The sequence below is a fragment of the Trichomycterus rosablanca genome, chromosome 21 (assembly GCF_030014385.1).
Source record: "Trichomycterus rosablanca isolate fTriRos1 chromosome 21, fTriRos1.hap1, whole genome shotgun sequence".
Taxonomy (NCBI): domain Eukaryota; kingdom Metazoa; phylum Chordata; class Actinopteri; order Siluriformes; family Trichomycteridae; genus Trichomycterus; species Trichomycterus rosablanca.
Genome location: NC_086008.1, coordinates 2,167,448 through 2,194,120, shown reverse-complemented (window position 1 = coordinate 2,194,120; position 26,673 = coordinate 2,167,448). Strand labels below are relative to the sequence as shown.

At 45.8% G+C, this 26,673-nt stretch overlaps 1 protein-coding gene across 2 annotated transcripts in view; it reads right to left on the bottom strand.

Moving 5' to 3' along the window:
- Positions 1-3,147: 3,147 nt before the first annotated feature.
- Positions 3,148-26,673, bottom strand: part of cdca2 (cell division cycle associated 2) — a 32,438-nt gene continuing 8,912 nt past the window's right edge. Inside the window, exons 7-13 of one of the 2 annotated variants that reach the window (XM_063018012.1) lie at positions 26,128-26,420; positions 22,632-22,686; positions 22,393-22,524; positions 20,947-21,047; positions 16,719-16,793; positions 7,489-7,639; positions 3,148-4,671 (exon numbers count right to left, since the gene is read on the bottom strand). In XM_063018012.1, the coding sequence (XP_062874082.1) occupies positions 3,572-4,671; positions 7,489-7,639; positions 16,719-16,793; positions 20,947-21,047; positions 22,393-22,524; positions 22,632-22,686; positions 26,128-26,420 (1,907 nt within the window). In that variant the 3' untranslated portion in view covers positions 3,148-3,571. The remainder of the gene's footprint in view (positions 4,672-7,488; positions 7,640-16,718; positions 16,794-20,946; positions 21,048-22,392; positions 22,525-22,631; positions 22,687-26,127; positions 26,421-26,673) is intronic. The other variant, XM_063018014.1, reaches the window with a different exon arrangement.

Genomic DNA, 26,673 nt, shown 5'->3' with positions numbered 1-26,673 from the left:
TGTGGTAGTGGGGTGGAGTAATGTATGGACCACAACTACTTTTGACAGAAAGGAAAACCTTTTGGAAATTATATTATGTGATGGCTGAGGAAACTCCAGGAATAATGCAAGTACCAACTGATTGGACCTACCTGTTAAAAATGAGGACGGCTCGCAGTGCCAAGTCTAATACCAGTCTCGATAACATCAACAGGCATCAGAAATAGGGGATTGACCTTGACCATGGTCCTAAAACAGGCAGTTCTCGTGACGTACACATGGTCTTGAAGAAAACAGGACTGGTTGGACTAGATGACCTTCTGCTGTTGCTCCAATGTCCAGTTCTGATGCCAGCGTGCCCACTGTAGGTACTTTCGAAGGTGGACAGGAGTTAGCATTGGCAGCCTCATAGACAGAAGGGTTTGACGCACTGCGTGACATTCACCTCATCACCAGGATAAAAATGATCTGCAGTTTGATCCACAGGGCAAGCCTAGTGGTTAAAGAACTGGACTAGTAATCAGAAGGTCACTGGTTCAAGCCCCACCACTGCCAGGTTGCTGCTGTTGGGCCCTTGAGCAAGGTCCTTAGCCCTCAATTGCTCTGACTGTGTACAGTCACAGTACTGTATGTCGCTTTGGATAAAGGCATCCACTAAATGCCGATAATGTAAATCCACACTAGATCTTCTGCTGATCTGACCCAGGTGCCATTGTTTCCTCTGGCGTCGATAAGTCTTGGCCACTCAACAACCCCTCAGAGGTTTGTGGCTTGTCCTTTCTAAGCACGGCTGCCCGTCAGCACCCTTTAATATTTGAGAGATACTTCAACCCAGTCGCCTGACCGGAGTCCCTCAGGTCTTTACACGGACCAGATCTGCTGCATTTAACACGTGATCTATGAGGAACCACCATCACATTTAATAGATCTCTCACCCTCACATGCACCACATTCTGCTCGGTATATACTGATCAGCCATAACATTAAAACCACCTCCTTGTTTCTACACTCACTGTCCATGTTATCAGCTCCACTTACCATATAGAAGCACTTTGTAGTTCTACAATTACTGACCACAGAGCAGGTATTATTTAGGTGGTGGATGATTCTCAGCACTGCAGTGACACTGACATGGTGGTGGTGTGTTAGTGTGTGTTGTGCTGGTACGAGTGGATCAGACACAGCAGCGCTGCTGGAGTTTTTAAACACCTCACGGTCACTGCTGGACTGAGAATAGTCCACCAACCCAAAATATCCAGCCAACAGCGCCCCGTGGGCAGCGTCCTGTGACCACTGATGAAGGTCTAGAAGATGACCGACTCAAACAGCAGCAATAGATGAGCGATCGTCTCTGACTTTACATCTACAAGCTGGACCGACTAGGTAGGACCACTGAAGGACAGGGTGAAAGCAGGTTAAAAGTATGTAGAGAAACAGATGGACTACAGTCAGTAATTGTAGATATACAAAGTGCTTCTACATGGTAAGTGGAGCTGATAAAATGGACAGTGAATGTAGAAACAAGGAGATGCACTATTAATTAGGTTTTAAATAAAAGATGCATGTTGAGCTGAATAAACTATAAACTGTTTTTACTCTTTTATTTATTCACTCCAGAAATGAGTGATAACGTTTAAGAATAACGTATTTTTAGCGTTTACTGTCAGTCGACACTTTCACGGCCGCAATTAAGCCGAGACTGTAAATCCAGAACGGCGCCGTTATTTCTACCGCAGCCGCTTTGATTCTGAACTTATTTCTTTGTGATTTATCAGATGATCTCTGGATAACCTCCACCGCAGTGCTTCTCCGAACGTCGACACGATCCGACGAGCAACCCTAGCAAGTGAAGGTGGTGCATGAAGTGTTGTTACCATGGTGACAAGATCTCAGACCCCTTTTTGAAGTTTGTGATGCTCCAAACAGCATAAATCTCACTTCAGTGTCAATCCTGATCGTGATAAAACTAAAACGGTGCAATTTCGACGTGTTTTACTTCCCGTGGGTGTTTTGTAAGAAAACACTGCAAGAAAAAAAGAAATCATTAAAACTTCACATATTTTCACACGTGTTATTGATGCAAAATACTTTAAGCTTTTGTTTGGAATAATTATCTCCCAATCTGATCAGATCCGCTTACAATCACGCCTTACTGTGCAGGCGTCTCGACCACCAGCAGAGGACGCAGTAGCAGCAACGACGAGGAACACGTTCGACCCTCCCACCCACAGACACAGCCAATGGAATGCACAGTTGATATTCGTACTCTGATATTCTGCTAGCGCACCAGCGCCGAGATTCTGAACTCCTCGGCGTTGCCACCGGTCGGCTGGGCGCCATCTGGTGGGCATAATCGACAGTGCCTGCAGCAGATACTAACTGGCCACCGTATCTGCAGGGGGAGAAGACCGGACTATGCGGTCCTCATACGCTGTTGTAAGGACCCCGATTGGCGAAAGAGACGCCTGTGCAGAATGCAGGGGCGAGAAGAGGCGTGTACAGTGATGTGCTCTCCTCGGATGCAATCGGGTATCCCTCAGCAGCGGAAGACAAAAGTGACTGCACTAAAATCAGGAGAGAAAATGCTTTTCACCGGCTGCTTCTTTTCACCTGCATAAGGGGGGGTTCATGTGGAGATCCGTACTCCATGGTGGACTGACCGCACTGTATGGAGATATAGAGATCCGTACTGCGCATGCATGACATCTCAAGCTCTGCTAGCAGCCAGCCGAACGCTCATTCGAACAACAATCGGCTGGTCTGAGGGTGGAAGTGCCGCAAGGGTTCCTCATAACTGCTGCAATTACGACCTCTGCTGGCTGGTCGTAGAAGTAGGCAGTTGTAGCCTAGTGGTTAAGGTACTGGACTAGTAATCAAAACAATTTCAGGTTGCCACTGTTGGTCCCTTGAGCAAAACCCTTAACCCTTATTTGCTCAGACTGCATACCGTCCCAGTACTGTAAGCGTCCGCTGGTTAATGCCGCCTGCACAGAGACGTCGGATGGGGAGATGACGGAGGAATTGGATACGACTAAATTGGGAGGAAAATGTTTTACACTGTGGTTACATTCATGACAGGACATGAGTTACTGATTACACAAGATTCATCTGTTCAACAATTCACCTCACTTGCACGTCTTTGTACTGTGGGAGGAAACCGGAGCTCCAGGAGGAAGTCCACACAGACACGGGGAGAACATGCAAACTTTACACAGAAAGGACCCGGACCGTTTCACCTGGGGATCGAACTCAGGACCTTCTTGCTTGGACAACAACAAAAGGACCTGATTTCATTTTTTTGGAGAGAATATTTTGTTTAATCTGTTTGATGTTACACAAACTGTACGAGATGGTCAAAATAAAAAACAAGTCATGAAATTTACAGACGATTTTTATACTAAGCAACCACATAATCAAGCTCGCTTACTAATCCCTACTAGAATCACTCCATCTGAATCTAAATCTAGAGAAAACACAAACCTCCCGAACCAGCTTCATGCTGAAGATTAAAAAGAATCCCAGAACGTCAGAACCAATCAAAGAATCAAACTCATTTCATCTTTAAAATCGCCGGCGGCTCCACGGCGGCTCGTTACCGACCGGGGTTTTCCTCGGGATCGGACGGTGGGGGTTGCGAGACGGCGCTCAGTCTGCCGCGCGTCCTCCTCCTCTGGTTGGCGGCGCTGGTCTGCGGGGACGTGTGATCCACCCAGGCCAGTCCTGCAGCCTGGACGTCTGTGCTCCTCCGGTGCCTCAGGCTGCGTCTCACGGAAGCTCGGGCCCTTGCGACCGGCCTCAGGACGTCCTCGATGTTGAACTCGGGCTGCTGCCAGGGTTCGAGGACGAGTCGGCTCGTGCCTTCGTTCGATTCTAGTTTGAATTCTAGCTTTTCTCCATCGGTCCTGCCCTCATTTTGCACCCGCGCTTCTTCCACAGATTTTAACGGTTCGCTCACGTTCTGGGACGTCCGCTCCACTTCCCTTCGTTCTTCGCTCTGCTCTTTCGACGACTCCGCCTGTCGGTCCTGATTCTCCTCGCCGGCGTCGCTTAACGTGACTCTACAACTTCTCCTGCCTCTCTGAACCCGAACCTGCCCGCTCAGATTTGGACTTCTTGGTCGAGATTGCTCGTCCGAGATCCGATCTAACTCCCCGGCGCCAACCGACTCTTCGCTGTGACTGATCTCCTCCTCCCGGCTGCTTTCACGCCGCGTCTGAGCTTCACCAGATTCAGACTGATGGTTAATTTCACACTCCAGCGTCTCCTTTCCAGGCTCGTTCCCAGATCCTGCTGTATCTTCGCTCTCTCGCTGCTGCTCTTCATCCTTCCTTCTCCTTTTTTCTGATGGAGAGGCGTGGGCTTCTTTCTGACCGTCGTCCGGCGCTTTCGTTCTTGCCGCTCGGGCGTTCCCGCTACGGCGCCGACATCCTGAGCTTCCTCGTCTTCCTCTGGAAGCTTTACTTGTGCCCGGTTTTTTATCAGCGGGCGCATCTGATGACGTCCCTTCATCTGTAGGGTTTGTAAGAGGAACGTCTTCCATCGTTGGCTGCTGTTGGCTGCTTTTAGATTTTTCTAGGAAGCGGCTACGCCACAAGGCGGCGGCGGTCACCAGATTAGCTGTAGCGCCGGACTGGGCTGCTTTTCCACGCTGAATATTCGTACTCGTGTCTGGACTGCTGTCAGGATTTTGACCTGTAAATAAAAGTTTTTTTTCATTAATTCCCACTGTATTAGGTACAGCCGTTTGGTACGTACAGCTACCATACAGATGATTTATTTGGTTATACAATTACTGACTGTAGCTAATTTTCTGCACACTTTGTCCCCCATGTGCTCAATCAAGATCAAAAACATCCACTGACCAGATGACGTGTGGAAGTGAAACGGTATCAGCACCGCTGTGTGTGTGTGTTGTACTAGTATGAGTGTAGTAGGTGCAGCAGTGTTGTTGGGACTCGTGGCCTCTTTAATAGGAAGACACAACCTGTAAAAGCTTTTTATTTTTAGATGAAGCACCATTATACCCCCAGTACTGTCCCTCAGAAATGTCTAGAGCCAAGCAAAAAAATCTGACAAGGACAGAGCAATCAACTGCCAGGAGTCACACAGTAGAAATTTATGTACTACAATTACTGACTGTAGTCCATCTGTTTCTCTACATACTTTGTTAGCCTGCTTTCACCTGTTCTTCAATGGTCAGGACCCCCACAGAGCAGGTATTATTTAGGTGGTGGATCATGTGTGTTGTGCTGGTATGAGTGGATCAGACACAGCAGCGCTGCTGGAGTTTTTTAATACCGTGTCCACTCACTGTCCACTCTAATAGACACTCCTACCTAGTCGGTCCACCTTGTAGATGTAAAGTCAGAGACGATCGCTCATCTATTGCTGCTGTTTGAGTCGGTCATCTTCTAGACCTTCATCAGTGGTCACAGGACGCTGCCCACGGGGCGCTGTTGGCTGGATGTTTTTGGTTGGTGGACTATTCTCAGTCCAGCAGTGAGAGGGAGGTGTTTAAAAACTCCAGCAGACCCACCACCACCATGTCAGTGTCACTGCAGTGCCGAGAATGATCCACCACCTAAATAATACCTGCTCTGTGGGGGTCCTGACCATTAAAGAACAGGGTGAAAGGGGGCTAACAAAGCATGTAGAGAAACAGATGGACTACAGTCAGTAATTGTAGAACTACAAAGTGCTTCTATATGGTAAGTGGAGCTGATAAAATAGACAGTGAGTGTAGAAACAAGGAGGTGGTTATAATGTTATGGTTGATCGGTGTGTATACAGTGTATCACAAAAGTGAGTACACCCCTCACATTTCTGCAGATATTTAAGTATATCTTTTCATGGGACAACACTGACAAAATGACACTTTGACACAATGAAAAGTAGTCTGTGTGCAGCTTATATAACAGTGTAAATTTATTATTCCCTCAAAATAATTCAATATACAGCCATTAATGTCTAAACCACCGGCAACAAAAGTGAGTACACCCCTTAGTGAAAGTTCCTGAAGTGTCAATATTTTGTGTGGCCACCATTATTTCCCAGAACTGCCTTAACTTTCCTGGGCATGGAGTTTACCAGAGCTTCACAGGTTGCCACTGGAATGCTTTTCCACTCCTCCATGACGACATCACGGAGCTGGCGGATATTCGAGACTTTGCGCTCCTCCACCTTCCGTTTGAGGATGCCCCAAAGATGTTCTATTGGGTTTAGGTCTGGAGACATGCTTGGCCAGTCCATCACCTTTACCCTCAGCATCTTCAATAAAGCAGTGGTCGTCTTAGAGGTGTGTTTGGGGTCATTATCATGCTGGAACACTGCCCTGCGACCCAGTTTCCGGAGGGAGGGGATCATGCTCTGCTTCAGTATTTCACAGTACATATTGGAGTTCATGTGTCCCTCAATGAAATGTAACTCCCCAACACCTGCTGCACTCATGCAGCCCCAGACCATGGCATTCCCAACACCATGCTTGACTGTAGGCATGACACACTTATCTTTGTACTCCTCACCTGATTGCCGCCACACATGCTTGAGACCATCTGAACCAAACAAATTAATCTTGGTCTCATCAAACCATAGGACATGGTTCCAGTAATCCATGTCCTTTGTTGACATGTCTTCAGCAAACTGTTTGCGGGCTTTCTTGTGTAAAGACTTCAGAAGAGGCTTCCTTCTGGGGTGACAGCCATGCAGACCAATTTGATGTAGTGTGCGGCGTATGGTCTGAGCACTGACAGGCTGACCCCCCACCTTTTCAATCTCTGCAGCAATGCTGACAGCACTCCTGCGCCTATCTTTCAAAGACAGCAGTTGGATGTGACGCTAAGCACGTGCACTCAGCTTCTTTGGACGACCAACGCGAGGTCTTTTCTGAGTGGACCCTGCTCTTTTAAAACGCTGGATGATCTTGGCCACTGTGCTGCAGCTCAGTTTCAGGGTGTTGGCAATCTTCTTGTAGCCTTGGCCATCTTCATGTAGCGCAACAATTCGTCTTTTAAGATCCTCAGAGAGTTCTTTGCCATGAGGTGCCATGTTGGAACTTTCAGTGACCAGTATGAGAAAGTGTGAGAGCTGTACTACTAAATTGAACACACCTGCTCCCTATGCACACCTGAGACCTAGTAACACTAACAAATCACATGACATTTTGGAGGGAAAATGACAAGCAGTGCTTAATTTGGACATTTAGGGGTGTAGTCTCTTAGGGGTGTACTCACTTTTGTTGCCGGTGGTTTAGACATTAATGGCTGTATATTGAGTTATTTTGAGGGAAGAATAAATTTACACTGTTATATAAGCTGCACACAGACTACTTTTCATTGTGTCAAAGTGTCATTTTGTCAGTGTTGTCCCATGAAAAGATATACTTAAATATCTGCAGAAATGTGAGGGGTGTACTCACTTTTGTGATACACTGTATATATATATATTTATAAATCAGAATTGATCATGAGTGATAATTTTAGGATGTCGGTGTGGTGCTGCGGGAGATCTTACCTGTCTGTACTTGCAGTGGGGTGCCGCTCAGGCTGGAGGGGGTCGACTCTACGATGGGGCTGAGCAGGGGGTTTTTGGAGGCGTAGTCTCTCTTTCCGTAGAGCGAGCGATCCACTTCCTTACTCCCGAATCTCTTCTTCGCTGCTGAGGTCTACACAACAACAACACATACAGATATTAGAGATTGGATGGTGATCTTACTACAAAAGTCCCGAGGCTTGTTACAAAAGTCCTGTTGTTTTAAGATATATGGTCAGAGACAAAAGTATTGGGACACCCCTTCTAACAGAGCGACCTCTGTGATCATGAATTCATGTGTTTCAGCCACAACTGCTAACAGGTTTAATAAATCAATCATATAGATACTGTGGAACCTCGATTTAACGGATTTCGAATTTAACAGACAAAATCTGGAAAACCGAATGTCTGGTCCGATTGTTTAAAACAGAGGTCCCCAACCACCGGGCCACGGACCAAGCTATTTATTACCGGCCGCACAGAAAGAATAAATAATTACAGATCTTTCACTGCTTCTATTTCGGGTGTTATGGTCTTATTGTCACCCCTAGGTGGGAGCAGCGACTTGTTTGTAAGCAATATCATTTTATCTTCCCACCCCTGCCGGTCCGTGAAATTATATCTTCTATGAAGCCGGATCGTGGTGCAAAAAAAGGTTGGGAAACACTGGTTTAAAAGCATACCAAGACCAGTAGTTCAGTAATTGTCCACTAGTCAGCTCCGGTCTCTCTGTTTACGAGTGAGAGGCTTTATTTTGTCGGGAGACTCGCTCTGTTCTTGCCTTTTTCTCTGTTTTATGCTTAATTTTTGGAAGTTCTAGTGCTCAGTTCTGCACCAGCGCTCGAGTTCCCACTATACTTCACAAGTTTTACATGACATTTATATATATATATATATATATATATATATATATATATATACGTATATATATATATGTTGTTTATGTTACTGTTAATCATATGTGCATGTTTAGCACTTTTTATGGATCTTAGTGCCGTGTTTTCTTATATATTTGCTGTTTCGGACAATCTCATTTTATGGACCGGTGCTCCCTCCTTTTATTCTGTTAAATCGAGGTTCCTCTGTACTGTCATCTTTTGACTGAACGGGCACAAATTCCCACACACGTACTTCAAATTCTTGTGAGAAGCCTTCCCAGAAGAGCGGTAGCTGTTATCATAGCTTAAAAGATCACAGCGGTCTCTCTATTTTAATAGCATTCGTTTCTGAAACTGCATGACCGACAAGCTTGCGGTCAGTGTCCAAATACTTTTCACCCATATAATGTATGATGAGGATTAGGATTAACAAGTGTCTGAAGTTTACATACACTTGTAAGCGAGCCGTTTGTCAGGGCGGCTCTGGGATTTAAACCTCTTGAGCTTGAAATTGAGGTTTGCTTTGAATTAGAACCCAGCGGAACACTGGTGACCGGATTAGAACTGTATCTACACACACACACGAGCTTTTTCCTCGCTTGGCAGCCTCTAATCCTGGTGCTTTAAAGTTTGCTTGACTGAGGTCAGTGCCTCGCATGTTCCAACAAATACTTGTTCCTATTTCTGGAAGAGCTGTTTTATTAGTGCTCATCATGTCACACTCAAGCATTAGGACATATCAGGTCCAACCTGAAGAGAGCCATCAAAGACGCAAAAGCAGCGTACAGGCTGAAGATTGAGGGCCATTTCAGTGATGGCAACCCCCGGCATGCATGGGAAGGCATCCACCACCTCACAAACTACAAAGGCAATAAAAACACAATCACCAGTAGCAGTGACTCACTAGTGGAGGAACTGAATTATTTCTTTGCACGCTTTGAGGGGGTTGCAGTGGAGGAAGCAGAGAACAGGACAGCACCACTGCAAACTGCTGACAGCCTAGCACTTACTGTGAGTACAGAGGATGTCAGGAGAGTGCTCCGCAGTGTGAACCCCAGGAAAGCGACCGGCCCAGACGGAATTTCAGGGAGGGTACTTAAGGACTGTGCATATCAACTGGCAGAGGTGTTCAAAAACATCTTCAACCTCTCTCTGTCCCACTGCACTGTCCCTAAATGTTTCAAGTCTGCCACCATTGTGCCTCTTCCAAAGAAAGCCACAATCAACAGCCCGAACGACTTCAGACCGGTGGCTCTCACCTCCACGGTGATGAAGTGCTTTGAAAAACTGGTTCTGAAGCACATACAGTCTTCACTCCCGCCCACCCTGGACCAACATCAGTTTGCCTACAAAGGCAACAGGTCAACAGAAGACGCCATCAACACTGCTCTCCACGTGGCACTGACTCACCTGGAACATCAGGGAACATATGTGAGGATGCTGTTCGTGGATTTCAGCTCTGCGTTTAATACAGTTATTCCCAGCAGACTGGTATCCAAGCTGCTAAACCTGGGTGTCAGCCAGCACACATGCAGGTGGATTGAGGACTTTTTAACAAACCGCCCACAGTCTGTTAGGATGGGGGCCCATCTCTCCCCTGTTCTGACACTGAGTACTGGAGTTCCACAGGGCTGTGTGCTGAGCCCTCTTCTTTACTCCCTCTACACCCATGACTGTACACCAACCCACAGCACAAACTCAATCATCAAGTTTGCAGATGACACCACTGTAATTGGATTAATACAGAATGGAGATGAGTCTGCCTACAGGGAAGAAGTCCTCAAACTGTTTGAATGGTGCTCCATTAACAACCTGGCACTCAACACCTCTAAAACAAAAGAAATGGTCATCAGCTTCAGGAGACAGAGAGAGGAACCTACACCCTTAGACATCGGAGGAAACACAGTAGAGAGAGTGTCTAATTTCAAATTCCTAGGCACACACATCTCCCAGGACCTCACATGGACCACCAACACCACCTCTCTAGTGAAAAAAGCACAGAAGCGGCTCTACTTTTTAAGGACACTAAGAAAGGCCAACCTGTCCAAGCAGCTACTGGTGTCCTTCTATCGCAGCACGGTGGAAAGCATACTCACCCATGGCATTCTGGTGTGGTATGCCAGCTGCTCTGAGGCTGACAAGAAGGCTCTTCAGAGGGTAATCAAATCAGCTCAGAGAACCATCAACACTGAGCTGCCTTCACTAGAGAACATTTACAAAACCCGATGCCTGCGTCGGGCCACAAACATCATAAAGGACTCATTTCACCCTTGTTGCAACCTGTTCTCCTTGTTGCCCTCTGGTAGGCGCTATAGGAGTATCAAGGCCCGTACTTCCAGACTCCTGAAAAGCTTTTACCCCTCCGCCATAAAAACACTAAACTATCAAACTTTACATCCTAGGAAATAATGTGCAATTTATAGAGACCGTGCAATAACCTTCTTCTTCTTTTCTTTTCTGGAAAGTTCTTAAAACCACACATTTATTTCTGTATCTAGATGTGTATATGTTTATTTTGTAAATACATGTGTATATATATGTCTGTGTGTACATACATGTACCGTCAAGGAGATGCTCAAAAAATTTCGTTGTGCACTGTGCAATGACAATAAAGGCATTCTATTCTATTCTATTCTATTCTATTCTATATTTCTTTCTCAGTATAATGTAAAAGCTTTGGCTTTCTATCTGACCTTGTCAAGAGACCACTGTTCCATGTAGTTTCTTTATGGGTACAAACTAGCCTTATTAATAATTAATTACCATCAAATTAACAAGCTAAGAAGCTGATGGGACTTCAGCTCAGTATGAACAATAATAATTAGCAAAGGATCCAACAGTCAGGTGGCACAGACCAGCACTACAAAATGGAAAAGATCTTCAAATGTAATGATTTATCTCGCCAAACAAAGATCAGAATGGTCTGACTGGACAGTTAAAAAACGGGACAGGAAGATGATAAACAGCTAAGAACTGTGGTGCTGGTGAAGACCTGAAGGCACCTTGGACGGATCCTGGACCAAATCAATCAGCCATCCTGCTACAAATGTCCAGAGGCTTCTGTCCTGTTGTCCTAAGATATATGGCCCCAGACAAAAGTATTGGGACATCTCTTCTAATAGAGCTACCTCTGTGTGATCAAGAATTCACGTGTTTTAGCCACAAGTGCTAACAGGTTTATCATATAAATGTTGTCATGTTTTGACAGACTGGGCACAAATTCCCACAAGCACACTTCGTATCTTTGTGAGAAGCCCGTCCTGCGCGTATGTAAACTTTCGACTTCATCCGTACGTGATATCTGCCGTGACGGAGCCGGCTCGGAGGTGTATTAGCCGCAGACTTGGCCACACACGATTACCGCCGGTGTTCATGCGCGGGATCCGTACTGCGATGCGATCAGAGTACATCGGAGACATTCCCAGCATGCACCGCGTCAGCCGAGCGGAAAAGTCGAACCCGCTCCGACGAGCACGGTACAGCCCGGCGCTGCAGTGGTGATAAACAACCACGATATGATGCACCCGCGTGGCTAGATGGGCTTCTGGGTAATTTTCTCTTACAGCAAGGTGAGGTGTAATTAGCAGAAAGGCTCATTTCTCACAACAGTTATTTTGCAATTATTTAAAGTCATTATGTAATTAGACGCCCTTTTGAGCGTCCTGCGTCTACGAGCCTCATCGTTTAGTTAATTACCTAAAGCGAACCTCTGTTATCTGTAGAGGAAAAAAGAAGAAGTGACCTTTTATTAATCTAAAAAAGGAAAATCAGCCTATAAGTTCTCTATAAGTGGACTTTAGTACTTACATTTATGACATTTAGCAGACACTTACAGTTATGACCGAATACCACAGAAGTAATTGAGGCTTAAGGACCCTTGCTCAGGGGCCCTACAGTGGCAGCTTGGTGGTAATGGAAACTAAACCGGCAACCTTGCCAAAGCCTCATGCTACTTTCTGCAGAACCGACATTTTTACTCTTAATAATTTCACATTGTAACGACATCTTCTGTCCTTTTACCCCGAGGTGGTTCTGACGGAAACCTGTTTACCCACCCGAGGTTGAATCCTGCAAGCCGAGACTGCTGTGCCAACAACGCTGCTCCTGCTAGATGTGATCAGAACCTGGCGTGTTTGCACCAAAAATGGCAAGAACTCACAACAGACTTTATCACAGACTGGACCGAACAATGAAGAACTCACATTATTTATTTATTTTTGCTAGTTTCAGTTCAATTTAATTTTGTGTTTGTATGATGTGTAAATCCTATTTATTTAAATTATCCTCCAGGCCACCCAAGGAGGACGGGGCTCACTGCCGAGTCTGGTTCCTCTCAAGGTTGCTAAACTTGCTTTGAGACAATGTCTATTGTAAAAAGCGCTATACAAATAAAATGGACTTGACTTGACCTTGTGATAACTGGTCCAGTACTTTAATCACGAGCTACCAGTGAGCTAGCATTGTACATTCTAGACACTCTACCCACCTGAAATATGCAAAAGATACGACCAAAAGAAAGTGGACATCTAATCATGAGCGATTTTGGACAGACCGTTTCAAAACCACAGACTGAACATGAATTTACATTTTCGGGATTAAGCGGACTCTTATCTAGAGGAGCTTCCACAGTAAACATTTCTCTACTCTAGTTCAGTGGTCCCTGACCACCGGGCCACAGAACGGTACCGATCTGTGGGTCATTTATTACCGGCCCGCACCTGCCCGGTTTATTTTGTAAAACTGGATTCTCTTTTAATAACATCCGTATGAGCCGCAGCGGTAACAGAGTTGGGGTTTCGAATACATCGTATGGAATCTCAGCTCTGCCTTCCGACTGGGCGGCTGCATGAACAACGATTGGCTGTTGTTCAGGGTTAGAGGGTAAGAAAGTCGGATCATAGGTCCTCATAACTGGTGCGACTGCAGGCCCCTGCTGGCTGACTGATGGCGCCTGCACAGGGCTGAGGAGTAATGCTGATGGGGGTGTGGCCCTCCGTAACACAGTGCCCGTCGGTGTATGAACTCGACTCGTGCGGGTGAAAAATGCAGTCTGTACTGACTGTACGTGCCGGAGGGGGCGTGTGTCAGTTGAGAGGCGTCCTCAGTCAGCGGTGAAGGGTCGAATCAGTATAGAGGACGCAATCAGGGTAATTGGACACGACTAGACTAGGGGATAAAATTGGGGGGAAAATGAGGGGAAAAAATATAAATAATAAAAAAAAAAAAAACATCTGTATGTTCCTCTTGACGCGTTTGACACGTACCCATTTCAGTCACGTGATGCCAAAAAATTAAGCCCACGTGCTCGCTAAAATGAGCAAAAAGAAATGATGTCTTTGGAGCGTTACATAGCAACGAAAAAAGCTCAAGGTTCCAACTGATTTTCCATCACTGGTAAGTGGTACTGTTATGCACTTTGTGTTTTTTTATCATGCTCGTCGTATTATTTTAAATCCTCCTGCCCCCGCTGGTCATTGGAATTGTTTGTCCAGCACATCCCACAGATGCTGATTGGATTGAGATCTGGGGAATTTGGAGGCCAAGTCACACATCAAACTCATTGCGGTGCTAGTCAAATCATTATTAACTTCTTAAGCAGTTTGAGCTACAGTAGGTCGTCTGTTGGATCGGACCACACGGGCCAGCCTTCGCTCCCCATGTACATTAATGAGCCTTGGCCGCCCATCACCCTGTCGCCGGTTTACCACTGTTCCTTCTTTGGACACATTTTTGTGCATTTTCTCCCCTTTTTCTCGCTCTTTTTACCCAATTTGGATCCTCTCTGCCGATCCCCACCCTGACCGAGGAGATCGAAGCTAACCCACATCCCCTCCGAAACGTGAGCAGCAAGCCGTATGCATCCTGCCACCCACACATTGACGAGCGTTGCACCACCTAGCGTTGCGTGCGGAGAGACACACCCTAAGAGCACTCTTTCCTCATCTCCGTGTAGGCGCCTCTAATCAGCCGGCAGAGGTCGTAACCGCACCATTCTGACAGAGAGACCCACATCCGACCTTAGTCCCGCCAATCTGAACAACCGGCCAATCGTTGTTCATCTTCCTTGGACCACTTGTGATAGATACTGACCACTGCAGACCGGGAACACCCCACAAGAGCTGCAGTTTTGGAGATGCTCCGACCCGGTCGTCCAGCCATCACAATTTGGCCCTCGTCAAACTGGCTCAGATCCTCACGCTCGCCCATTTTTCCTGCTTCTAACATCAAGTTTGAGGATAAAATGTTCACTCGCTGCCTAATATACCCCCCCCCCCCCCCCCCCCCACTAACAGGTGCCGTGATGAAGAGATAATCAGTGTTATTCACTTCACCTCTCAGTGCTCATAATGTTATGCCTCATCGGAGTATCTTATATGAAACCGATCCATGCTCTAGTTTAAGTGGACAACAGTACAAGAATACAAACACTGCTAGAAAGGCTTTTTTTTTTTTTAATTGAAATAATAAGTCATAAATAAATAAGGACGTTAGTAAGTACGTTAGTTCTCAGCTTAGGTGCTTAGTAGAAAGGCGAGGTTTTAATCGTCTTTTGAAGACACTGAGAGAATATGAACCTGCCCTCTGTTCCAGCACTCTTCTGGGAAGGCTGATCATCAGATCAGTGTGTCTGATGTCGGCTTAAAAAAAAAATCATTAACGTGATCCCTGCTTTTCATGTTCCACCTCACCAGAGCTCAGCGTGATGCTGGTAGCCTGAATTATATATTAGTGCTGAACGCGGGCTGAAATTTGATCCCGTCTGAATCCGATGGAATCAGCAGTATCGGAGTATCGGGGCGCTTTGACGACGTGAGCGTTGAAGTTTAATGGCCAGACGCTCTTACCTGCGGACTCGCGTTTACAAAAGTGTTACAGCGCTCGACGGGAGGTGGACGTGTAGTGGTGGGTGCGTGTTTGAGCAGAAGTGCAGCGAGCACCACAGAACCGAACCCATCTTTGGAATTCTGGTCATACGTGTGGCACGAGGGTCTCAGTTGTAGCCTAGTGGTTAACATACCAGACTAGTAATCAAAAGGTTGCTGGTTCAAACCCCACCACTGCCAGGTTGCCACTGTTGGGCCCTTAAGCAAGGCCCTTACCCTCAGTTTCTCAGCCTGTATACTGTCACAGTACTGGTAGCCACTTTGTATAAAGGCGTCTGCTAAATGCTGAAAATATAAACGTACATTTAGTGCAGTTGTAGCCTAGTGGTCAAAGTACTGGACAAGTAAACAAATGGTTGCTGGTTCAAGCACCACCACTGCAAGGCTGCCACTGTTGGGCCCTTGAGCAAGGCCCCTAACCCCCAATTGCTCAGCCTATATAGTGTAACAGTACTGTAAGTCACGTCTGCTAAATGCTGAAAATATAAACGAACATTTAGTGCAGATGTAGCCTAGTGGTTAAGGTACTGAACTAGTAATCAGAAGGTCGCTGGTTCAGATTGCTAATGTTGGGCCCTTAAGCAAGGCCCTTAACCCTCAGTTGCTTAGATAATATACTGTCACAGTACTGTAAGTTGCGTCTGATGAATGCTGAAAATATAAACGTACATTTAGTTCAGTTGTAGCCTAGTGGTTAAGGTACTGAACTAGTAATCAAAAGGTGCTGCTACCCTGTTACCAGGTTGCCACTGTTGGGCCCTTAAGCAAGGCCCTTAACTCTCACTTACTCAGACTGTATACTGTCACAGTGCAGGATAAAGGTGTCTGCTAAATGCTGAAAATATACACGTAAATTTAGTGCAGTCGTAGCCTAGTGGTTGAGGTACTGAACTTGTAATCAGATGGTCGCTGGTTCAAGCACTACCACTGCCAGGCTGCCACTGTTGGGCCCTTAAGCAAGGCCCTTAACCCTCAATTGCTCAGACTGTATACTGTCACAGTACTGGAAGTCGCTTTGGATAAAAGCGTCTGTTAAATGCTGATGAGGTAAATATAAGAACTCTAATCTCTAAGAAGTTCTAATCTCAGCAGAGCTGACGACCTAGCCGGGCGCCCGAGCGAACACAACTGGCCGCGTTTCAGACGCGTCTTTTCCTGCTGCCGCTGCAAAAATATCAATTACTGTGTCTCGCTATGCTAACGGCTCACGGTAGCGGCCGGCGTGAAGCTCGAGTGCTCGGCACCGCACCGGTCATTCTGCGCAGGTAATGAATCTAACATTATTAGATTATACACTCATGTACCGTTAAAGCCCAGGGCAGGCGGGTGGAACTGCAGCCCTGTTTACTCCCCTGGCGCGCGGTAAAATCGCTTACCGCGCCACTCCAGAGCTCATTAAACACGGTGTGAACGATGGAAGGATGATTACACGGTCGAGCGAACCCCGTACCTTCATTTTCCCTTTGGCGGAGGCGGCGGCCGAGCGCGAGCTTCTCCTGGTTTCCGTCTCGTTCTCTGCCGGTTGCTGGAAAACACACAAGCAAAACGCGGTGCTGAAAAAGTGTTACTGAGAGTCTGATGGGTTGTGAGGCTATTATACCGGCGACTTAACGATGGTCACTTCATTAAACCAGTGTGGCCAGTTAACAAGGGCTTTTCGTCACGGAGAGTTCAAAGGTGCGCCGTTTTTGGGTGTCGGCGTGGCACTGTGTTTTCGGTGCCCGCAGGCAGTAAAAGCTGCCGTTTCATTTCAGGTCTGTAATTTTACAGCAATTATGGGCCAGGACTGCAGAGGAAATGAGACCGGGCGTCCTCAAACAGGTGAGGGGTTACATTCTTTTGTGCTGAAGCAAGTTAAAAAGCATTTTAATTAAAGTTTTATACTTCTTAGGAATATTCTTAACACAACACACAGGTTTTTGGAAGAAAGAACGCTTGTTAGATACCAGGCCCATTAGCGGAGGAAATTATTACTCGCATTTACATAAAACAAAACAGGAACGACGCAGCTTAATCCTAATAAACAGCTACAGTACAGTCAAAGCTACGTCCACACAAAAGAAACACATGTACACTATATAGCCAAAAGTATTCGGACACCTGATCATGAGCCTGTCAGCCATCCTGCTTCGAAAACAAACTTCATTAAAAAGAGCGACGTCTGTGTGATATTTTCAGCTAGAACAACAGCTTATCACAAGACTTTGAAGTATGTCTGTGAGAATTTGTGCCTATTTGGTCAAAGGAGCGTTTGTACGGCTGGGCGCTGATTGATCAGTTGATGTTCCGGTTCATCCCAGAGCTGTTGTGGAGGTCAAGAATCTGTGCAGGACCCTGGAGCTTTTCCTCGTGTCTTTATAGAGCTTTATCATGCCGGAATAGGTTTTTGTTTGTTTGTGTTTATTGCTATTCCAGCTCAATCAGGCTATGTACATGGCATTAGAGGTGGGTTCGAAACCAAGTTTAAGCTAAGTGAAAGTTAATGTACTATATTTGGCTTTTAATCTTTAGGTAATTCAAAAAAATTTAGGATTTTTTTGTGGGTTATTGCATTCAAAGAGGTCTGCTGGAATAGGACAGGACCTTCCCTAAACTGTTGCTGCAAAGTCAAAAGCATATAATGTCTTTTATTAGGGTAGAATTTCTATCTGGTAATCTTGTTCAGTTTGGATGGCTGACTGTAAGCTTGCTCGACGCCCCTTTTATTAAAATTTAACAGCCGCTCTTCTGAGAAGCTTCTCACAAGACTTTGAAGTACATCTGTGAGAATTTGTGCCTATTTGGTCAAAAAAGCATTTGTACGGCTGGGCTCTTTAAATCCAGCTTTTCCTCGTGTCTTTATAGAGCTTTATCATGCTGGAACAGAAGAGGACCTTCCCTAAACTGTTGCTGCAAAGTCAAAAGCATATAAATCCCTTTATTAGAATAGATAATCCCGTTCAGTTTGGACGTGAGCTTGCTGGACGTCTCTTTTGTTAAAATTGAACAGCCACTTCTCATAGGACTTCGAAGTATGTCTGTGAGAATTTGTGCCTATTTGGGCAAAGGAGCGTTTGTACGGCTGGGCTCTTAGCTGAATAAAGACATGCTGGAACAGGAAACGGCCTTCCCTAAACTGTTGCTGCAAAGTCTGAAACATCATTTCTTTTTATATATTTATATTCTAGCACGTTAGACTGCTGTACCATCCGAGAACTGACTCAGTTTATCCTCACATATCAGTAAGAATGAAGAACAATTAAGAATTAAGATTTATCTGACGTAACAATGGTTCAGGATGAGAAACGCGGCGTGTACGAAGGTGCCGTAATTACATGTAAAGTGTGACTATAATGAGATGCTGCTAAAGTAACACGGCTAAAACGCCGCACAGTCAGTCAGCCGCTCTCCGACTGGAACTCAAAAGGATTTCAAAAGAATTTGATGTATTTTTAAGCACAGAGTCCTTTACTTAACGTAAAAGTAAGAAAAACGAATTATGGTTTTGTAAGCCTGTTTTTTTTTTTTCCTTCTTTTCTTTGCAAATCTTTGAAGGGCTATTAGGCGAGACGGCCTGCTGCAGGGTTTTAGCGGGAGTCGGACGGCCGGGAAGAGCAAATGGAATTTGTAATTTGAAAGGACTCGCATAGATCATGTTAGAGCTCAGGATGGAAAAGCCTAAGAGAAATTGATTATATGGAAAACTAAAAAAGATGTGTGACTGGAAACGACTGCAAATTGAGTTCAAGTAACAAAGTTATCTTCGATTGAACCGACGTGACTCTGAATCTCAGATGAAACTGCTGACTGGATGGCTGATGGTTCTGTACTCGGACCGCTGCTGCCCTGTGATGCATCTCATCATTCGCTTTGTTTGATTAGGTTTTTTCCTCTTTCCTCATGATTTTAGTGTAAGAATTCCTACTAAAATGTGAAATGCTAAAAAAGCAATTTAAGGACTGGCAATGGATTCAATTAAATTGACGTTACAACTCGACCCAAGGGCACTAACACAGTTGCTCACACCCAACTCATCAGGGCTTTGTGAACCTTGTTTTATGTACAAAAAAAGAAATGTAGGAAATATATATACATATAAATTATGAATGCCCTGAGCCGACATGACTCTGAATCTCAGATGAAACTGGATGGCTGATGGTTCTGTACTCTGACCTCTTTTGGTCCTGTGATCCAGCACATCGTTCGATGAGTTTATTTTCCTATTTATTTATGCATTTACGTCTTCCGCTGCTGGGGACCGTGATCGCCTTCGAGGAGGGTATATCCGCCCACTGCACGCCCCTTCTGACACATGCACAGTTCTTCGACCCCTTCTTTTTTGCCCATGCTTCGGTGGATTCGCGCATGAGGCTCATCCACTTCTGTACAGGCGCCTCGATCTGCTAACCAGAGTCCCTGCACAGCGTTTGAAGACCCCGCCCACTTAGTCTGGTCATTTTCCCACTCGGCAGACTCGGTGGTCAATTGTGCCCGCTAGATGGCGCCCAGCCGACCGGTAGCAGAGACGAGCTTCAAAACGGAGTGCTCGGAACCTCAGCGCTACAACAGCATTTTAAAGACATTTTTTGCATTGAGGAATTGAAACACCGTGTTTACAATATAGACTTCACCCAAAGGCAGGAGATTTTTCTAGGACCTGATTTGTACGTTTACTATGCCAAGTTCACGCTACATGACTTTCCAAGTGGTCAGTTCGCTGTACAGTTCACACTTCACGCCTTGATCTCTTGTAATCGGGAGTCTTTCAAGTCGGTGTGTATTTCACACTACACGACAATCACCAACTGGAATCGCAGGCGAGCCTCTCTGGTCTCCCAAACTACGTTTTGTCTCGAAAACACACGCGAGAAGTGACGAGGGGTTTAATGACACCACGTCCAAAAATGCACGTCAGCAAGTAGCGAGAGATCAGAGCCGTTTGTGCGCCGATGTGCAGCGTAAAATCGAATAGGGAAAATTAATTGAACCCGAGTGGATTTGGCTACGCGACCAGCAGGGGGCGTCCGTTCTGTAGTGAGTTGGAGGTTAATAAATATGCAATGCAGCGTGGGTATTATGGTTTGGCGTGGATGATAACGTTACAAAAACTGTAAAACTTGTGTGTGTGCTGATGTATTCTGATATAAACTACTGTATATTATGCCCATGTCCTACCTTTATACACTCCTCCCCCGGGTTTCCAAACCCTGTATCTTAATTAGCGTTTTAATTGGCTGTAGTTCGACACCGCACTCACTGCCAGTCGGCCGACTGATATCCAGAAATTTAACATGCTAGATATTTTTCTTCAGTCGCTGAATGCTCGGATCGAGTTGTTCACACATAGCGATTGAGAGCCGAGTTTCGATCGCAGAGCGAACGCAGAGTTGCCTCCGAGCTGGCAGATCTAGCGCCGACCGGTCGGCGAGCGAAAATCAGGGCAAAAATCGTGTAGTGTGAACCGGGCATAAGTCATTATCTTATAAAATAATCACTTTAACTCATCATTTTAAAGATCTGTACATTATACAGACCTCGAATATTGAGATACATTTTGCAGATCAAGAAAACAGGTACTGACGACGCCGCAAAGCATCAACGTAAGAACGATTCAGTCCAGCTATTACACACTAAAACTACTAAAATCCACTAATGCACTACGAGATCAAACTTTACCCCATCAGTACAGTAAAACATACCTTCCGCTTCCGGCCGCGAGAGCGAGGAGCTTCAGGACACGCCGCAGTAGACTTCTGCTGTCCCGGCTGACTCTGTATTAGCTCAGAATCGGGTTTAGGTTCTGAAAATGAATCAAGATCTTACTTAATCCTCATCCTAATTTCCTCACAACCTTGTTATGATTAAGCTGAGAACAGAATTAAAAAGGAACTGAGAGGCAGCGGATGATCCGATGGCTCTCGGTGTATTAGAAAATATGAGCATCTGATCACGTCAGTATTGTTGGATTGTTTTCAGATTTCATTTGAGCAGATTTTCTACATTCTACTGATTATCATGTCATTTGATACAGGAGAACTGTCTAAATGTGATATTCGGGGGGCTAAAACGATTCATTTAAACTCCATAACTTGCTGTTTGCATCAGTTTGGGCAAAGACCAGCAAGGAACAGGGTACTGGAGACCGAAGTGGTATGTGGACACTTGACCATAAGTTTGTTGGACTCATTTAAGAACCATGGACATTATTATAGAGTTAGCACACCCCCCTTTTGCCCTTTACGCATCCACTCTTATAAAAAAAAGCTTCCTACTACAATGTGAAATGTTAAAAAAGCAATTTAAGGACTGGCAATGGATTCAATTAAAATCAATGTTCCAATTCATTCCAAGGTTGGTCAGGGCTTTGTGCAGGACACTAATAATTTTCCTCACCCAACTCATCAGGGCTTTGTGAACCTTGTTGTATGTACAAAAAGGAAAAAGAAATGCAGGAAATATATGCACACATATATAAATTATTAGTGCCCTGATCAACCCAACTGAATGCCCTTGGGATGAATTGGAACATTGCTTTAAATCCTTTGGCTGTACTTAAAATGCTTTCACATTCATATTCTAATAGTGTGCCGTGCATAGCAGCAAAAGAGGGTGTGCTAACTTTATAATAACGTTTACGATGCCCTACATGAGTCCAACAAACCTATGGTCAAGAGTCCACATAGCACTTCTGTCTCTAGTTCCCTAATCCAAGCTGGTCTTTGCTCAAACTGATGCAAACTGCAAGTTATGCCGTTTAAATGAATCGTTTTAGCCCCCCGAATATCACATTTAGGCAGTTTTCCTGTATAAAATGACATGATAATCAGGAGACTGTAGAATATCTGACCTGCTGTGAATTATTTCATCCAACAGACCAAGCAACAGTTCTGGCTGTATAACCTGAACTCATTAATCAGACCGGGCGTCGCTTGACAGTCAGACATTAGCGATCTAGATGGGTTCCGCAGACAGTAAAAGCAAAACATTTATCACATTAGAACATCCAACCCTGAAGCATTTAAACAGCTTTGCAGAATGATATAAAATTACATGTGATTGATCTGGACGTGAAATCAGTTCGGATGCACGAGTTGACGTGCCGATTTCCAGTGAAAGATTGCAAGCGGAATTGGATCTGACGTCACCTGTAGGCGCTGACTGATGAGCAGTGAGGGAGAGTTCTTCATCCTCTTGGAAAGCAGCGTTCATTAGTTCAGTATCTATAGCGAGTGATTCATGGTGTGGTGAGGACTCGGGACCTTCTGTCAGAAGAGTTCCTGTAAACAGGCTCGTGATTTATACCAAATAATGTCTGCATAAACTCTGTACAACGTGCACGCAGAGCTATAAATGAGATAAAAATACAAGAAGCTGATTTTATTACCGTTGCTGGTAACAAGTGCGTTATCATCTTCCTCGTCCATGCTGGGGAACGCGATCTGTGGGCGCATGGATCAGAGGATTCAGCTTTAATATTAATATTCACATCACCTGACAATAATGATAACACTCGCATCAAGAGACGACATAAAAATGTGTACAGTTTGTCTTCATGTGGCACGATAGCGCAGTGGGTAGTGCCGTCGCCTCACAGCAAAAAGGGCCCTAGCTCTGTGTGGAGTTTACATGTTCTTCCTGAGTGTGGATTTCCCTTCCACAGTCCAAATACATGCAGTCAGGTCAGTTTAAGCTCCTAAAAACAGCCCTAAGCATGAGTATGTGTGTGTATGTGCCCTGTGATGTACTGGGGGTGTTTTCTGCCTTGAACTGCGACCCTGACCAGGATAAAGCCGCGGTAAAACAGAACGAATTAATGAATTTGTCTATGTTAAATCCTGATGTTAAGATAAGAAGCTTTTTTAACTCCCGGGTTCGAGGCTCGGTGTTGCCACCGGTCGGCTGGGCGCCATCTGGCGGGCATAATTGGCGGTGCCTGGAGCGGATAATAATAGACCACTGAAGTCGTGTCGTCATTTTGTAGTCCACGCCATGTTGTTATGCCCATATTTGGTAACCCGGGTCTAAGAGAAGTTTTGAATGGGAAAAATGAACGGAGATTTCAAAAATTGCCTCTTTCGCATCCTGTAGTAAAAAAAAAATGTTCCAAAGCTGTCAGGTTTTGTTTTATGGAGATTCTTCTGTCTATTATCACTGGATCCTCTGAATTATGAAGTCGTTAAAGAGTCAAAATATGAATATTGCTACACGTCACTAGACCGGAAGCCTCTTAAATAAGCGCACGAAGCAGCGCGATTCACCGGCGTAACCGTGCAGTGATATTCACACGTTTTAGTTTATATATATATATATATATATTTTTTTTTTATTATTATAAATTTACCCCTTTTTCTCCCCTTTTAGCGCATCCAATTGTTCAATTAGCATCGTGCTTCCTCTCTGTCTATGCCGAACCCTGCCCTGACGGAGGTGATTGAAGCTAACCCGTACCCCCTCCGAAACACGAGCAGCAGCCAGATGCATCTTTGCCACCCACACATTGACGAGTTTGGCGCCACCTAGCGTTGCATGCGGAGAGACACACCCTAAGGGCACCCTCTCCCATCTCTGTGTAAGCGCCTCCAATCGGCCGGCAGGGAACGCAATCGCATTCTGACAGAGAGAGACCCACATCCGGTTCTTTGTCCCACCCCCCACATGAGCAACCGGCCAATCGTTGCTCATATAGCCACTCGGCTTCGAACCGGTAAAGCAAGGCTGGATTCGATACCACGCTTCTCAGAATCCAGCCCTGGTTGCAGCGCGTTTCTTTTTACCGCTGCGCCACCTGAGCGGCTTAGTTTATATTTTTAGTAGCTAGCTACATTAAAGTAGAAAGCGAGGATGGTTGGGTGTTACACCTATGGTTGCAGTCACCAAACTGGAGGTATTGCGGGCTGCTCATTGTAGTTCTTATTATTAGTATTACGACCCTTTAACAACCTCGTAATTCAGAGGATCCAGAAAAATTTACGTAGGACAAAACGTACAGGGTTCTGAACATGTTTATTCAGCACAGGATGGAAATTAGGCTTAGACCCGGGTCTCCAAAAATGGGCATAACGAGGACTACAGAATGATGCACGACTTCAGTGGTCTATCGGCCACCGTATCTGCAGGGTGGGGACCGGACTATATGTGGGTGGGTGGGTCTGATTGGTAGAAGAGACGCCCGTGCAGGAAGCGCGGACGAGAAGAGGAGGGCTGCACACGTGTAAAGAAGGCGTGGGCAGCCGCGTGCTCTCCTTGGATGCGAATCTGGAGTCTGTCGGCAGCGGAAGACAAATTGGATGCGCTAAATCGGGAGAAAAATGCATAAAAATAATAATAATAATAACAAAAAAAAAGATAGGAAGCTAGGGGGCGCTCAGGCGGCACAATGCTGTTTGAATCCGGCAGAACAGACACACGTGGGTGGGAATGTCAGGCAGGGTTTTCAGTCTCTGTTGCTATGATATGCCATCTATAAGCTATCTAGATGGAGATTAGTGTGACCCGGCGTGTGTGATAAAGCTCCGTGTGAGGAGTCACGGCTTGCCAGAGAATAAGAAGGATGAAAATGGACAGTGGAGTGACAGAAGAGGGTCGACTGGTCAAAAAAATCCTGTTTTGGCACCCAGGAGGTGCAGCGGGATAATCCACTAGCACAGTGAGCTCCCGGGTTTGAATCTCGGCTCTGCCTCCAGTCTGCTGGGTGGGAAAGACCGGACTAAGTGCGTGGGGTCATCAATGCTAGGGTGCCTGTACAGAAAGTGGAAGAGTGCAGAGATCAGGGCGTGGCTCTCCATACGCGAGACTGACCTCATATAAGAAGGAATTGGTAAACAGGAGAACACACCGATCAGCCATAACATTAAAACCACCTCCTGGTTTCTACTCTCACTGTCCATTTTATCAGCTCCACTTACCATATAGAAGCACTTTGTAGTTCTACAATTACTGACTGTAGTCCATCTGTTTCTCTACACGCTACCCCCTTTCATGCTGTTCTTCAATGGTCAGGACCCCCACAGAGCAGGTATTATTTAGGTGGTGGATGATTCTCAGCACTGCAGTGACACTGACATGGTGGTGGTGTGTTAGTGTGTGTTGTGCTGGTATGAGTGGATCAGACACAGCAGCGCTGCTGGAGTTTTTAAATATCGTGTCCACTCACTGTCCACTCTAGTAGACACTCCTACCTAGCTGGTCCACCTTGTAGATGTAAAGTCAGAGACGATCGCTCATCTATTGCTGCTGTTTGAGTCGGTCATCTTCTAGACCTTCATCGGTGGTCACAGGCCGCTGCCCACGGGGCGCTGTTGGCTGGATGTTTTTGGTTGGTGGACTATTCTCAGTCCAGCAGTGACAGTGAGGTGTTTAAAAACTTATACCAGCACAACACACACTAACACACCACCACCATGTCAGTGTCACTGCAGTGCTGAGAATGATCCACCACCTAAATAATACCTGCTCTGTGGTGGTCCTGCGGGGGTCCTGACCACTGAAGAACAGGGTGAAAGCAGGTCAAAAAGGTATGTAGAGAAACTGATGGACTACAGTCAGTAATTGTAGAACTTAAAGTGCTTCTATATGGTAAGTGGAGCTGATAAAATGGACAGTGAGTGTAGAAACAAGGAGAAAAAAATCTTTATCTTTAAAATGATGAATATACACCGATATTAGCGCCTGTGAATGAAGATTCTAGTCATTTGGCAGCTCACTGAGGATCCATCATCCGTTCACCTTTTCGGCGGCGTACAAAACCCCTTGGTGATGGACGTAAGATTTACTCGGCTGGTCAGCTCGCTCTCCGATCGCTTCTTCCACCTCGTTTCGCTCCGTTATGAATGACATTTGTGAATATTTATGAGAACGAATAGAAATGATCTCCACCGAACCTTGTCAGAATCCATGAAGACCTCGTCGTTATCCGCCGGGTCACGTGACGCGAGGACGGGCGAGGCGCCGCTCCTGGCGGGGCTGCCGAAGTCAGGCTGGGGCAGACGGGGCTCGAACCTCTGGGGGGTTTTGAGGAGGGAATGCTTGCGGCCCGTGGAGGACGGCGGGGGCGCGGGGGTGGCGCCTCTCTGAAGGGGGGTACTCGGGGGGAGGGTTTTATCGAAGAATTCGGGGGAGAGGGGGGCGCCGAAGCGGACGCGTTTCTTGGAGACGGACGGAACCTCGACGTCACCTGGAAGCACAGAGAGGAGATGAGCTGATGTGCTCTGGTTAGGAACATGTACATATTATAATGTCTGTATAGCCTAAAGTATGTGGACACCGCTGCTGTTTGTTGAGCTCAGCTGATTGAGGTAAATCGATGATGCGCTTTTATCTTCCGCCAAGAGTTTATCAATTAATTAAGAACTCGTTTGACACTGATTGCAAGCAAGACATTCTCATTCAATATCAGTCCCTGAGCTCATCAATGCTCTTTTGACTAA